Source organism: Pyrus communis, chromosome 3 (genome assembly GCF_963583255.1).
Source record: "Pyrus communis chromosome 3, drPyrComm1.1, whole genome shotgun sequence".
NCBI lineage: Eukaryota > Viridiplantae > Streptophyta > Magnoliopsida > Rosales > Rosaceae > Pyrus > Pyrus communis.
The window spans coordinates 26,862,935-26,876,437 of record NC_084805.1 but is presented as its reverse complement, the minus strand read 5'-3'; the positions used below and the strand labels follow the sequence as shown (position 1 = coordinate 26,876,437).

General features: G+C 37.1%; 2 protein-coding genes across 3 annotated transcripts; both read right to left on the bottom strand.

Annotated features, from left to right (window-relative positions):
* Positions 1-59: 59 nt before the first annotated feature.
* On the bottom strand, positions 60-672 carry LOC137727476 (dof zinc finger protein DOF1.5-like). Its single transcript, XM_068466331.1, has one exon. It carries the CDS (start codon positions 625-627, stop codon positions 136-138), a length of 492 nt encoding a protein of 163 aa, XP_068322432.1. The 5' UTR covers positions 628-672; the 3' UTR covers positions 60-135.
* A 3,904-nt stretch (positions 673-4,576) lies between these two features.
* Positions 4,577-12,021, bottom strand: LOC137728689 (protein SCAR3-like). 2 transcript variants are annotated; one of them, XM_068467429.1, is made up of 9 exons: positions 11,708-12,021; positions 10,170-10,333; positions 9,377-9,500; positions 9,051-9,183; positions 8,445-8,512; positions 5,667-8,313; positions 5,447-5,545; positions 5,017-5,124; positions 4,577-4,915 (listed from the first exon to the last, which is right to left on the bottom strand). In XM_068467429.1, exons 1-9 carry the CDS (start codon positions 11,860-11,862, stop codon positions 4,877-4,879), a joined length of 3,537 nt encoding a protein of 1,178 aa, XP_068323530.1. In that variant the 5' UTR covers positions 11,863-12,021; the 3' UTR covers positions 4,577-4,876. The 2 variants fall into 2 exon arrangements, with proteins under 2 accessions (XP_068323530.1, XP_068323531.1); XM_068467430.1 differs by having other exon boundaries at positions 5,447-5,542.
* Positions 12,022-13,503: the final 1,482 nt, after the last annotated feature.

Genomic DNA, 13,503 nt, shown 5'->3' with positions numbered 1-13,503 from the left:
TGTTGTTAGTATATAGAGATTGATAGATCGCAATTTGTATATATACACGCCAGTAATTACCATTAGGCTAATTCACAATACACTTTTTTTTTTTCTTTCGATTTCTTGAAATTTCTATTAGGACAATATGATGATTCAGCTGCATGGTTGACCACCTGAGCCGCTCCTCCGCCTCTTCACCACCGGGAAAACTTGGTGAAAACTGCCTTGTGCCGCCGCCACATGCCACTCTTCCACCACCCCATCTAACTCAAACTGGTGCACCACATCTGAACTCTCATATATACAACCCTCCGGTAACCCGGCCAGCCCCCGACAAGGCGGCTTAGTTTTTCGTCGACCAGCCCCCACGGGGACGTTCCGTAGGGCCCCGCCGGCCGTCCAGTACCTCTGGCAGCCCTTACAGAAGTGCCTAGGCTGGTTAACATTGTAGTTATTAAAGTAACAAAATTTTGTCTCCATGCTTTTGCATCTTGGGCATGGTATGATCCTATCAGGCCGCTTCTCCACCGTTTGTTCATCTTTTTTGGGTTCTTCTTTTACTTGTGATGATCTGTTCTGCAGTGTAATCGTTTTCCCGAAAAGCTTAATTCCATGAACATCTTGGCCGGTTTGAACCTGAGCCATGGAATTTTTTGACAGAGAGAACAATACAAAAGCTAGAGAGAGAGAGAGAGATGATTTATGATTTGAGCGACATACACTTTGGATGGTTTAAGGAAAGGTGGTGTGCTACTGCAAGTGGTTATGTATTTATAGATCGAGGAGAGTGGATAAAAGTGCTTAAATTAAAAGCAGGATTTGTATGTAAAAATCCATTTGACAGCCGCCAAGAGCTTGGGCAGGTGGTTTTGACAAAAGTTGAGGGTGAGCTTTTTGTCCACATCATTACTCCACGTCATCATCATGAAGTCTAGAAGTGGGTCCCGTCCAGTTAGGTCGCGTACAAAGTGTTAGAAGTTGTTGGGAAGCGTAAAGAGATCGATTAAAGCATGTCTCGCTAATGAAAGTTGTAGCTGTGTACATATTCTACCCTAAAAAAGTTTATGGAGAAAAAAAGCGATAAAGTAAAAGTGCTTCTTGTTTTTGCTTTTGAGAAATCTCCATGCATTAGGGTTTTTACTTTTGGCTGATTAAAAACATATAAATAATATCAATGCGACATCTAATTAGCTCGCAACTGTAAGCAGTGCTGGTGAAGCTCTATAAGTGGAAAACTAATATAAATCAAACTTTCGAAGAAAAGAGGAAAAGGAGAGATTTTAGTTAGGTGGTCCTAAAAGCTATAGCTTGCAAACATGGGTGGAGAAGAAGGGGTCTTGAACATGCATGCATGCTCCCCAGCTTTTGTAATTTGTGCCCTTTTGCTCTCAGTGGCACTTGCGGTATGGTGCTAACATGACATCAAAGGTGCCAATTACAGTATATTTCACCCGGATATGTATATCAGTAATCACTTTTAAGATCTATAATGATTATCTGTTGGATATTGAATCGATAGTAAAGGTCCAATAAACGAGCAAAAAACTTGGCATGGTTATCCAATCATGTTATTCGTACGTAAGATATCTCTCACAAAAGCATGAAATCATCTGTATTTTTTTAGTCTCATTTTAATGTTTTATCTAACAGTGATCTTATCCAGTGTGAAAGCTACTAATCAGGCGACGTTACCGAAATTTGCTTGTAGTTGAGCAAGGCAAGATCATTCAATCTTAAAAAAAAAAAAAATTGGTAAAGAATTTAAGTAATTGATGATAGTTTTATGTTACAAGGCAAATGCAATTTTTTTGCGTATGAACTAATTATTGGTCTGTTGGGTGAGATTATTCTCACTTGCGATGATATTTCTTTTTTCAATGTTGGAAGATAGTCCTATTTTCCCCTCTATACTAATAAGTACTACTACTGATAATAATAATGAATAGAACTATATACACACATGCCTTTGGAAGAAAAGAGAAAAACTATGCACATATACATGCCTTGAACGATTTTTGTTGTCCTGCCAAATTCTGCCAGCAGTGAGCTAGCATATATGCCTCCTAGGAGGGGTGAGTGTCTTACATATATATTACTTTAACAAACTATGGAGATCACTTGTGAAATTTTATATCAATTAGGCGATGCTTAAGGCATGTTATTGTCATTAAAGTGGGATACTTTTGCTAATAATCTAATGTTATTGCTAAACACTTTGTTTCAAAGCCATCTTTTCAGGTTTCAATGGATTTGATGATTAACTTTGTTGCTTCCCCTTCATCACACTTGACATTGTACGGTTTGTGGTCCGGGGCAGCTTTATGTTAAGGGGATTCTTTCAAGAGTGGGACTCTTTGATATTTCATAATTTAATGTCAATTTTCGTGGTAACATTATAAAATATTGTGCCAAAAAAATAAGGTGGCAGATCTACATGCAAAATCTTACTTTTGAAAGTCTCCTTATCATTTCTCGGAGAATTATCCTAAAAAGCAATGCGAAAATGGGATTTCTTTAATAAAGGAATCTTTAAATAGTTTATGCAAAAAAAAGAACCTCATTTCCAACACTTTTTCTAACTTGTATGATGCAGACAAAGTAGCACAATTCCAACACTTTTTACTTGGAATGAAATGCATGCAAATTTTTCTTTATGATGCTTTCCAAAGTCCCTTTTAATCAAAAGAATAAGGGATATGTAAAGAACAAAGTGATTTGGGTGCATCATTTTTATGGTTGGGGTACCTCTTTTTTAGGGGTAAAACTGCCTTTCTTGTGTGCATGTAAAGATTAAAAAGCATCAGCGGAGTAATATTAGAATTTCTTTTCTTATAGCGATTTTAGAAGTTGCATGTTCGTATTATTTGATTTAATGTTTTTATTATAAATAGTCTTTAAAATTGGCATAATTCATTATTTTGAGTCCACGTGACCACTTTTAATGCTAAAATGGACGGAAATTGAACATAAGGACCAAATTGATTTGTGGCAACTAATTTCAGGGACTAAATTGATTGATTTTTAACTTCATGACTAAAATGAGGAGTTATACAATTTCAGAGACCATTCATGATAAAATCCCTTCCATTAATTAGTCCAACGTAATTTGTATTTGACAGTGTTGGAGCAGAAAAATTCGTCCTTTAAATTCTCCAACAAGTAACCTTGTAATTCTGTTGCGAAATAACATGACACCATCTTCACTTGCCATCAACGAGAGAGCAAGGGAACGAGTGAGTACTTGTAAGAAAACACTACGACGCTCAAGTTATTGAGCGTCGATATTTGCAGGAGAATTTCAGAATAACTTCATACATTTTTCATCTCCTTGTAGTGAGATAATTGACCTTTATATAAGCATTGAAGTCTTAAACTCCAAGTCCCACTCTCCTATTTCTTCGTGTTCTGTGTAGTGGGTATTAGGTTGCTTGGTTATAGTACCCCACTTTCTCATGTTTAGGCGTTTTGTGGCTTGATTACATGGGAGTAATTTTTTATTTCCACATACAAGCAATTACTTTGGAAGCCAAAAATTACTCCCCACGTTTGGCATTAGGAACCCTTCCATTAATTAGTTCCAATTTACCTTCTTTACCTTTTTGAATAGGGTTGTCCGACCACGTCATACATAAAACACTTCTCATAGAAATACAAGATATTCTATGTGTTTTGTGTCAAATCCTGTCTTAGTCAGACAACACTACTCGAGTTCCTCTCTTACATGTCCCATTGAGTCACGTTTAATTACTTTAGTTAATTCGTCATCGCACATCTGTCACTCTTTAAGGGAAGAGAGATGTCCTCTAATGTCTAATCACATATCCCTTCTTGTTATATCTTTTAAAATATAGCTAATCTAGGATGAGTTGGAAAGATTAGCATTAAGCATAGCTCGTTGCTTTGTTGTTAGGGTTTTTTAATTCGTAAGCACGTTTTTAATCCGTAAGCAAGTTGCTTTAATCAATGATAAAAAAAAATGTCTTCTGTTCGTTATTTATTTATATACTAAATATTGAATTCAGTGTGCCGGTTGGCTGCAATGCCAGCTAGAAAATTAGGATTTTTCTTTAGAAAATGTATTTATTGTCCACATACCATGTAAGTTCCCATGGCAATAACATAAACTTTTTAGCTAAAATGATTTGTAAGATTAATATAACTTGTTACTTTGATTTTTGACAATAAAAATTGATAAAAATGATCATGAGTTCTTCTACAATAAATCATTTTGGTGTTTCTGTGAAAATTCTGTCAATTCAGATTAGCATAACTCCTTACTTTAGTTCATAAGATTTAAAATCAATAAAGTGGTCTATGAGTTTGTCTATCATCAATCATTTTGGTTCAGCAACGAAAATTTTCTATCAAATAAAAACCAAAATGACAAAAATACCCTTAATTTAATAAATTAATATAATGATTTGACAAAAATTGAGAATATTTTGTCATTTTATCCTTAGTTACCAAGTTTTTTTACATAATAACCAAAAAGTTTGACGACGGACAAACTCAATAACCACTCCTATCGATTTTAATTTCAGGACGGAGTGAAAAATTATACCACCTTACGAACCGCTTTGGATAAAAAGCCTTCTCAAAATAAAATCAGTACAAGAAGAATAGATCGATGTATGTATTCAGGCATTTATGGCATTTTGTATAAACGATTGCCTCAAATATGTAAAGATGATCATGTACTCTCAACCGGACAACAACTTATCTCATCTTTCTACCTGAAGGAATCAATCAAAATACTTCACTGGATGGATACAAGATTGGCGTTGGCCCCTACACCTAATTACACAAAGAAACTGAAATTATTCACACATATTTAACACAGCCTCGGCCAAGTTTGTGGATTGCTTCTCCTGGGATGGCATAAACCGCGGTTGAATCAAGTGTCACTCCAGGTATCGTCATCGCTCCCAACAGCCTGATAAGTTTTGATAAAATGTCAACTTGGTTGCTGTGATGCAAATAATGAGAATGGACAAAAGGCAAAGGAAAGAAAAGAGGTACAGGGGAATGGGGAACCTGGCGAATGGCGTTTGCTTTCTCCAAAATTGCGGTGACTTTGACATTGGCGGCAGGTGCTGGTGTGGCGGCTGCCTTTGCTGGCACTGTGCGTCTCAGGTTGAATGACTGGAAGGACATAACAAGAAACGAGCACGAAGTTAGCAATAGTTTCTTTGTTGCTTAATCTACTCTAGTCTAGTTTGCAAGGTCGCAACAGATGAAAGTAAAGCTTTACTACAAGATGAAATCAATCTATCAAGATTTAGTACAACCAGGCATGTTCTAAGTAAATAGAGCTATGGATCTGCAGCAGCAGAAGAGATGAGAAAAATCTCGATTTGGCAATGTTGATGCACATTTCACATACGAATATGAAACGCTCCAGTACAAACACAAAGTGACTTTTACTTGGAAAGCAGGCAAATGACAAGAAAAAATGGTGACTCACCTTTGTTCTAATTTGTTGCAGGAAATCTTCTTTTTCGTCTATCCCTTTGCCATTTAGATCCTGATCAGCATCTTTCTGTCCATTCACGTGGTGGTCCTGCTGCAGCAAGAAGAATTTGATAATATGTCCTTACTGAGTTTCAACTCGCCAGTCGCCACTATTCCTATTTGAATACCTGTCATGCCTTAAAATAATAGGATTGAACTAAAATACATGATACCTTGTCTTGCGGTTTAATGGAATCCTCATTCATTTGTTGTTGCTGTATTGGTGCTGGCTTAGGTTGCTGGAGGGTGACAGACCCCAAAAGTTCTGCATTTAATGCATGTCTAAAACCTTTGAATACACATTTTTCTTCTGTAACATTCAAGGATGGTTTTGAAGCATGCCATTCCACTGGAGGGAGAGGTGGTGATCCTGGTGTATAATCCTCTGAACATCTCAAACCAGGGAGATCCTTTGGACCTGAATCATCTTTTGCTTCTTGCTGAAGTACAGGTTCTAAAGCATCGAAACTTGGAAGATCAAGTAGAGGATCAGAGAGAGAATGTTCCAGACCATTCTCAGTGTGCACACTTTTACTTCCACCATCACCATAAGTGGCATTATGGGATATTCCGTCTAGTACTGGGGAGGTGGATATATGTTCCTCTGATGAGATTCCACAAAAACCATCGTATAGTTCCTCTGATGAGATTCCACATAAACCATCATATAGTTCATGGTTATTTCTTTCTAGAGTTTCACCAGATTCCCATTGTTCAGAATTCGATTCAGAGAGATGGCTATGACAATCATCTGATATATATGCAGATGATCTACAGAATGTATCATCGTCAGAATCAGAAACAAATTCATGCAGAGGAACAGCAGGTTCTGGGATCAACTGAAATGACTGAAACATGTCTCTTGCACTTTCATGGCTTTGATTTCCATCAGATAATTTCAGTTTGAGTATGGAAGTTTCAATGCCATCTACGGGATGGAAAGATATTTTCATATATTCAAGTGGTGGTGAAGAAGGAGATGAATCAACACCAATTCCATCCTCAAATGGCTCTCTGACGGATGTCTCAGGAAATGCTTGGTACTCTACTCTCTGCTGCTCATTTCTCTGGTCCAGTACACCAGCATCTGAATAACTAGTAGGCTCAGATCCGTCATCATGGACATGTGCAATTTTTCGACCAAAATCATTCACAAGTAACCTACGGCCAAGCCCAAAAACCCAAGAAGAGTTTTCCTCTTTCTCCTGATTCGCTTCATTGGAAGTGGACGGAGCAACTGGCAACACAGTCCCAGGTTCTATCGTATGAGAATCACCAATATTACGAAGTTTTGGATACAACTCAATGGGTGAAAATCCGTTAGGTATTTTCTTGAAAGAGATGCCATCATCTTGATTCTCAGAGCATGATATGGAGCATTTAGAACTCAAATCCTTATCATTACTGCCAGCATTCTCAACCAACGGACTATCTTTGCTTTCAAGCTCATCGACTATATGCTTGTAAGCATGATTTGAGAGATCAACTGTCTCAGTGTGATTTCTGTTAGCAGAATCTTGACTTATAGGACTTGACATGCTGAAATCAGGAGGTTTTGATGGCTGAAGTCCTAATAGGCCACCATTTGTCCAGAAATTTATTGAATTATTCCTGTAAATGTCGGCAGGGGATTCTTGAGACTCACATAAACTGCTTGTGATCTTATCCTTCACACTAGTAGTTCCAGAGCCAGAGACAGAGGGTGTTGAGTTATTCCTGGAATCGTCAGCAGGAGATTCTTGAGCCTCACATAAACTGCTTATGGTCTTGTCCTGATCGTTAGCGGTTCCAGAGGAAGGAGATGTTGAACTGCTCCTGGAAACGTCAGCAGGAGATTCTTGAGGAATATATATACTGCTTATGGTCTTATCCTGCAAGTTAGTAGTTCCGGAGCCAGAGGATACTGAATCACCACTAACAGATTCTAACCTTGAACCATAAAAAATGTCAGCTCTATTGGTGCCTACAGCGTGGTTTGGATTAGAAGGTTCCCTGTCTATCTGAGGCACCTGCTTATGTATGGGACTCTCTAACGAGGCTGAGTTTGGCAGATCTGTCAGCATTTCTACTTCGGAGGAAATGTAAGACGTTGAAGTATGAGATTCAAAAATTGGAGTTTGATCGTCCGAACAATCGCGTGTAGTCTCATGCACACAGTATGGTCCTTCATTGTTGACAACAGAGGCAATATGTTCCACTTCTCGTTTTGTTTGACAATCAAGATCGGTTTCAGATTCTGATTCAATGATGTTAAGCGCATCCATGAAATTGTCTGGTTCACTTTCAATTTCATCAGTCTGGTTCCCGCTCGAGATTGATTCCACAATGTTTTCATCATCAAAGAGGGCATCCATTCGCTCAATAATTCTAAAGTTACCAGCTCCTGCTTCATGTGCATCCAAGTTATCTTTTGTTGGATGCGTCTCTGTAGTTTCATCTATACCATTCTGTTGACATTTCGGATCCACTATCTCTGTTTTCTCATCCCAGTTAACACAAGATGAACCAGAGGTAACTTGGTCCTGTAATGAACTTCCAGGAGAGTTATCATCTACAAATCCAGTTGGATCAGCAGGTGAGACAGAATCAATAGTATCAACATGTTGCACCAATTTAGAAGTAGGTGATTCCTTGGATTCATGTTCTTCGCCTTGCATGGAGGAACTTGGATGGGCAGCATACTCAATATATCCCGACTCAGTTCTTGAATCAAAAGAAGTGGAATTGTCCCCCAGGTCAGATTTCAATGCCACGTCGGCTGTGGAGGCAGTTTGAGAAGACGAGCTTTGCCCATTTACAATAGGAGAAATATATCGCATTCTGCATGGTCAGACATCATAAGTATTTAGTTCCATTTAGTCAAAGATGGGAGCCACTTGTTACTTATAGATTTATGCATTAATTAGAGACTTCCTCTATTATGCATATGTGTGTGTAAACATATAGGATACCTGCTACTGCGATTAGATGCTGATGCACCACGCAATACATCTCCTTTACGTTGTGATCCTCTTTTCTTCTGTCCATTTCAACATTTTAATTAGAAAAATCCCAAGTCACAGAACCATTGAGGTACTTAGAAGATAGAATAATCCAACAAAACATTACATACAGATTACAGATAGCAGAAAATCAAACTCTGATCAAGAAGAAATTGATGTGAGAGGCCATTGCACTTCACTATCTTAACAATGATAAAATATGCTTGCATCTATCTGTCTTAAGAAAACTTTGGAGCCAGACTCATCCACAATATTGCATATAAGCAAAGTTCGTTCAAATAAGAAATACAGATTCTCTGCTTGGGATGAAGCACTAATGTCTAAGAGTGGGCAAGATTTGGGATGGTTTAGGTTGGGCTCCAGTCAGAACCGACCGGAGATTACACGTTGTGACTTTTCAAAACCCAAAACCAAACCTAATAGAAACCGGTCAAGATGGGTTGGCAATAGGTTGCAACTTATGCTTTGGGCATTCTTTGATACCCTATTAAATAGCCACTTCTGACAGTGATAACTTGGATGCACATGAAGCCGTTGAAAAAGGTTGGTGCATACCTTGCTTCTTTGAGCCTTCCTAGATCTTCGGATTTTTTCAACATTTTCTTCATCAGGGATAGCAGATGCTTTTTTGAAAAAGGTTGGATCTGAATATTTCTTCAAACAAGATCCTGGGCCACCAGTATCAAATCTGAACAGTAAAGGAAATAATTCCATCATGTACCAGCTACTATAAAATTTTAAACCACTTGTACACCAATTAAGGTGAATAAAAAAAATTTAACCACACTACTTGTACACCAATTAAGGTGAATAAAAAAATTTAACCACAAAATGTAAGCCAATTAAGGTAAAGATAGGTAAAGAAAAGATTTCAATCATACTTGTCCAGTAAATCCAAACATGGACGATCGCGACATCCTTCATATGAATCCATTATAAAACGAGGCAAGTCATTGTAGATGAAATGATTTTTCTCATTTCGAATACGAGGATGCCACTGTATACCTGCAAAGCAACTGCTTTCTATTAATGATTCAATTATCAGGATAATGATGTCACACTCATGGGATAAGGACTATAGAGTATATAACAAAATAATATCCACAATAAAGAACAGATGAAACAAGGTCAATTATGAAAGGTTTGTACTGAAGTAATCCCCTCAAAATTCAGAGTATATATAATGCTGTCCCAGAATATGTGTAGATTTGCCGCTATGGTCAGTAAGTAGTGTTATCCAAGGTTTCCAAGATATTTTAAACGTAAGATTGTATATGGAAAAAAATAACCCACTTCTAAGAAAATTGCAGTTCTCTTGTTTACAAAACAATAAAAGAATACTTGCACGGATTATGAATTGACATATAATTCTATCTTCCTAGACTTTCCTTTAAGGATTTCGGCTTCAATATCTAGTTCTTAAATGGTTTGCAAAAACAAACCTATACAAAAATATGTAACGAATGATAGTGGTAGCTAAAACTAACCATAGATAATTCCTTTTTTACATCATAAAATAAGGTATTACATCACCAGTATTGAATTTTATGAGAACCTGCAGCTTATTTAACAAAAGTTCCGAGCAGTTTACACAAGAGTGAACGACATCTGCTGATAGTTGTTAATAGCTGGCATATGATATACAGACATAAAGGTGAGAAACAAAAGCCATACCACTGGTGTAAGCAAAATGTATGTGGCTTGTTTGAGCAAGTACAGCCTTCTCGAGGGGAGGAACTGCAGCTTCAATGTGTTGCACACGAACCATCAGTTTATGGCTTCTAGAAGCTGTAGTCATCACTTGCTCTTGCAAGCCATGAAAGACCTCTGCTGCAAACCTACATGTTTTAAGTTACTTTCTAAGTTAGTACCGTTTACTATTATATGTATACAAACAGTTGTTATAAATTATAACAGAATAATCACTAGGTTCAACCTATTGCGTTATACATTTCAGACTTGATAGCCTATACCGAAGATCCAAAATTCACATTTTGGCCTTTCACCAACCTGAGGAACTTCCACTAAGCACAGGAGATAGGAATCTCCACCCAACAAATAACTTTCAAGCAATTTCATATCTGGGGGCAAATTAAGTTTAAACTTATTCAGTCTCTTGTTGCCAATGTTAATAAAACATAAGAAGGAAAGGATCTTATTGCAGTTAGTGCCATTTTCGCTTGAAAAGAACTGAAATACCGGCCCACTACCCTAAATGATATGAAACTCAATCTCACAGCATCCAAATGTACCCAAACAGGCCAAAGTAAAGTTCAATTGTAACAGGTAACTAAGTTTCCATTACCATGATAAATCATTCCATTTTACTAACAAGAGCTAGCGAGAAATCTACTAGCACCCTATGATACGACAGCGTTACGTAAAATCTCTAAAACTAGGATATGATACGTCATAGAGACGACAGTAAAAATATATAATTTAGAACATATTCTTAACCTGAAAACATCCAAATTCAAGTTCATTCAAGTGTGAGAGTTATATTCCTTGTTTCCATTAGAGGCAAGCTCATTGTATTCATCAACTTTCAACTAAATCTTTGTTTCCTATTAATGTTCTCCTCTTAATTTCTCATTTGAAAGTGTAACGGTATCTTAACAGCCGAAAACTCATAAGCGGCGAGTATCCGGGAGTATTGGACGAGTATCGTATCCGATGAAGTATAGGGAAACGCGACCAAACTAAAGCATCCGTGCTTCATAGGTAGCACCCCAAAATGACATTACGCTGAAAATAGCTGTAACACAAGGCTACCATATTTTGCAGTGATAAAAACACCAAAATCAAAGAAACCTGTAAAGATTCAGGATCCAGAGCATTTTCAAAACACTCAATGGCCTTGCGAAGGTGATAATTCATGCCAATCCCCATATAACGCAGAAAGAAGAAGAAAAACCAACTTTACGACTTGTAATATATAATCCCACAACTAATCCAAAAGAACACGTAATTACCAATGATTTGTCAGCTATTTTCAAAAAATAATAACCATTACGCAAAACCCAATTTGCTAAATTATAAAAGTTACCAAATTGCATTACTTCAACAGAACTTCAACGCCAAAAGAAGTAAACTTTAGATTGAATGAGCTGAACCCAGATACAAAAATACACAGAAAATGGAAGAAAATGCAAAAGGGTGGTGAGAAATGAACTGCCTGAGTAAAATTGGAGCAAAGGAAGGGGCAAACTTACTCGGCAAGATCACCCAACTGGCGCAAGATCCCGACGAGGCCGGAGACGGCGACGCCGTCGAGCACAGCTTTGGGATCTTCTCTGTTCACCTCCTTGTACAGCTGAGGCTGCCCCAAGCTGTACTCGTTCCGCACCTGAAACCTCACCAGCGGCATCTCTCGCTTAATTACTCTTCCAGCTGATGTTCTCTTGCTCTCAGAAAATCCGAGGAAATGTTTTCATAGCAACCAAGCAGGCTTGAAGCTTTTCAAATAACACGCAAATTGCAATGAATGAAGGAATGGAATTGGAGAGAGAGAGAGAGAGAGAGAGAGAGAGAGAGAGAGGGAGAGGAGAGAGAGTAGGTGGTGAGATTGAATTGAAGCAGGTTAACTGCCGAGGGCGAGAGAGAGAGAGAGACAGACAGACAAAGAGAGAGAGACTGATTTGTGAGTGCGAGTGTTTGTGTCGTTTGGAATGAGAAAGGGAGAGGCGACATTGCCAACTCTGCAAGCCATTCTTTGGGTGCAATAGAGAAATCATTGTGTTGAAATACCATAAATACCCTTATGTGTTGATATAATAACACGGTGAAGTGGCCTTTGAGAACTCTGATGCATTTCAAAAATATGAAGGGTAAAAGTGGAATTTCGTTGGGTTCTTCTGGTTTTGTATCTTTTTCAATTCTGGCTACAGAAAATTGCGTGATGGAAAGGAAAGTGATATTTATAAATGTGGATTAAATAAATATATGATTATTATTTAAAAAAATGAATTTAAAGTTGTACTGTCCACAAAATTAATGACGAAATTGACTGTTTTCGTTTATTAAATTCTTAAAATAATTATTGAAAATTTAGTTTTTAATTTCGGTAATGTATGTCGTGCATTGATGTATTCTATAATTTTCTCAAGAGTCTTTGACTTTGTTAGCACCAACGGTCATCAATTGCACTAAGGCAGTTTTAACTATGATGGGAGCCAATCTGTTGCTAAACGCACTTTCTTTGTAGCTTTACACATGGCTAGAAAAACACAAGGTAGTTTTTTTATTTGATGGTATCTTAATCTAATCTAAATTACATTTAAGTAGTATTTGAACTTCTATACAAAGAAAAAAATACACTGATTTAGTCAACTTAAGTAAGTCCAGATACGCTACACAATTAGATTTTTCTTTTTCTCATTATTTACTTAGTATGCAGTAGGTCAAAATTTAGCATGTTCTTGTATTCGCTTTCCTTTAACGTTTTGGTTGGAGATTGATTTTGTCAACTTAGGGCTAAATGCGACTTTAGCCGAGATGACCTAACAAACATTAAGGTCCCATCTTCTGTCAGTCAATGGGGTTGACTCACCTCATCTCAAATTTGGTGCGCGATTGACCTTCAACCAGCATCCCAGAATCTTAGTTAGCTTCCACTCCAACCCCTAGAAAAATATAACAAACTGCACATTTTATGATTCAAAAACCATTTTATATTACATTTTTTTTAGAGGAGTAATGTTATTCATTCTATGTTTTTGTACTATATTTTCATACTATTTTAGATAGCATTTGATGTGGACAGCCACATCATTTGATTTAATCAGATTTTTAAATTTAGTTCATTATTTAATAAGGAAAACTAATGAAAATGGCTTGAAAACTTTGAGTTTTAACGATAAGAACAAAATAAAGAGTAAAGTGAATAGTACTAGGTTTGACTTTTTAGTGTAAAAATATGGTTTTTCGTTAAAGTGAACAGTACCGCGGGCTTTTCGTTAAAACTCTCTATTTAATAAACTAGTAATTAAGAAAAACTAGTTAATTAAAT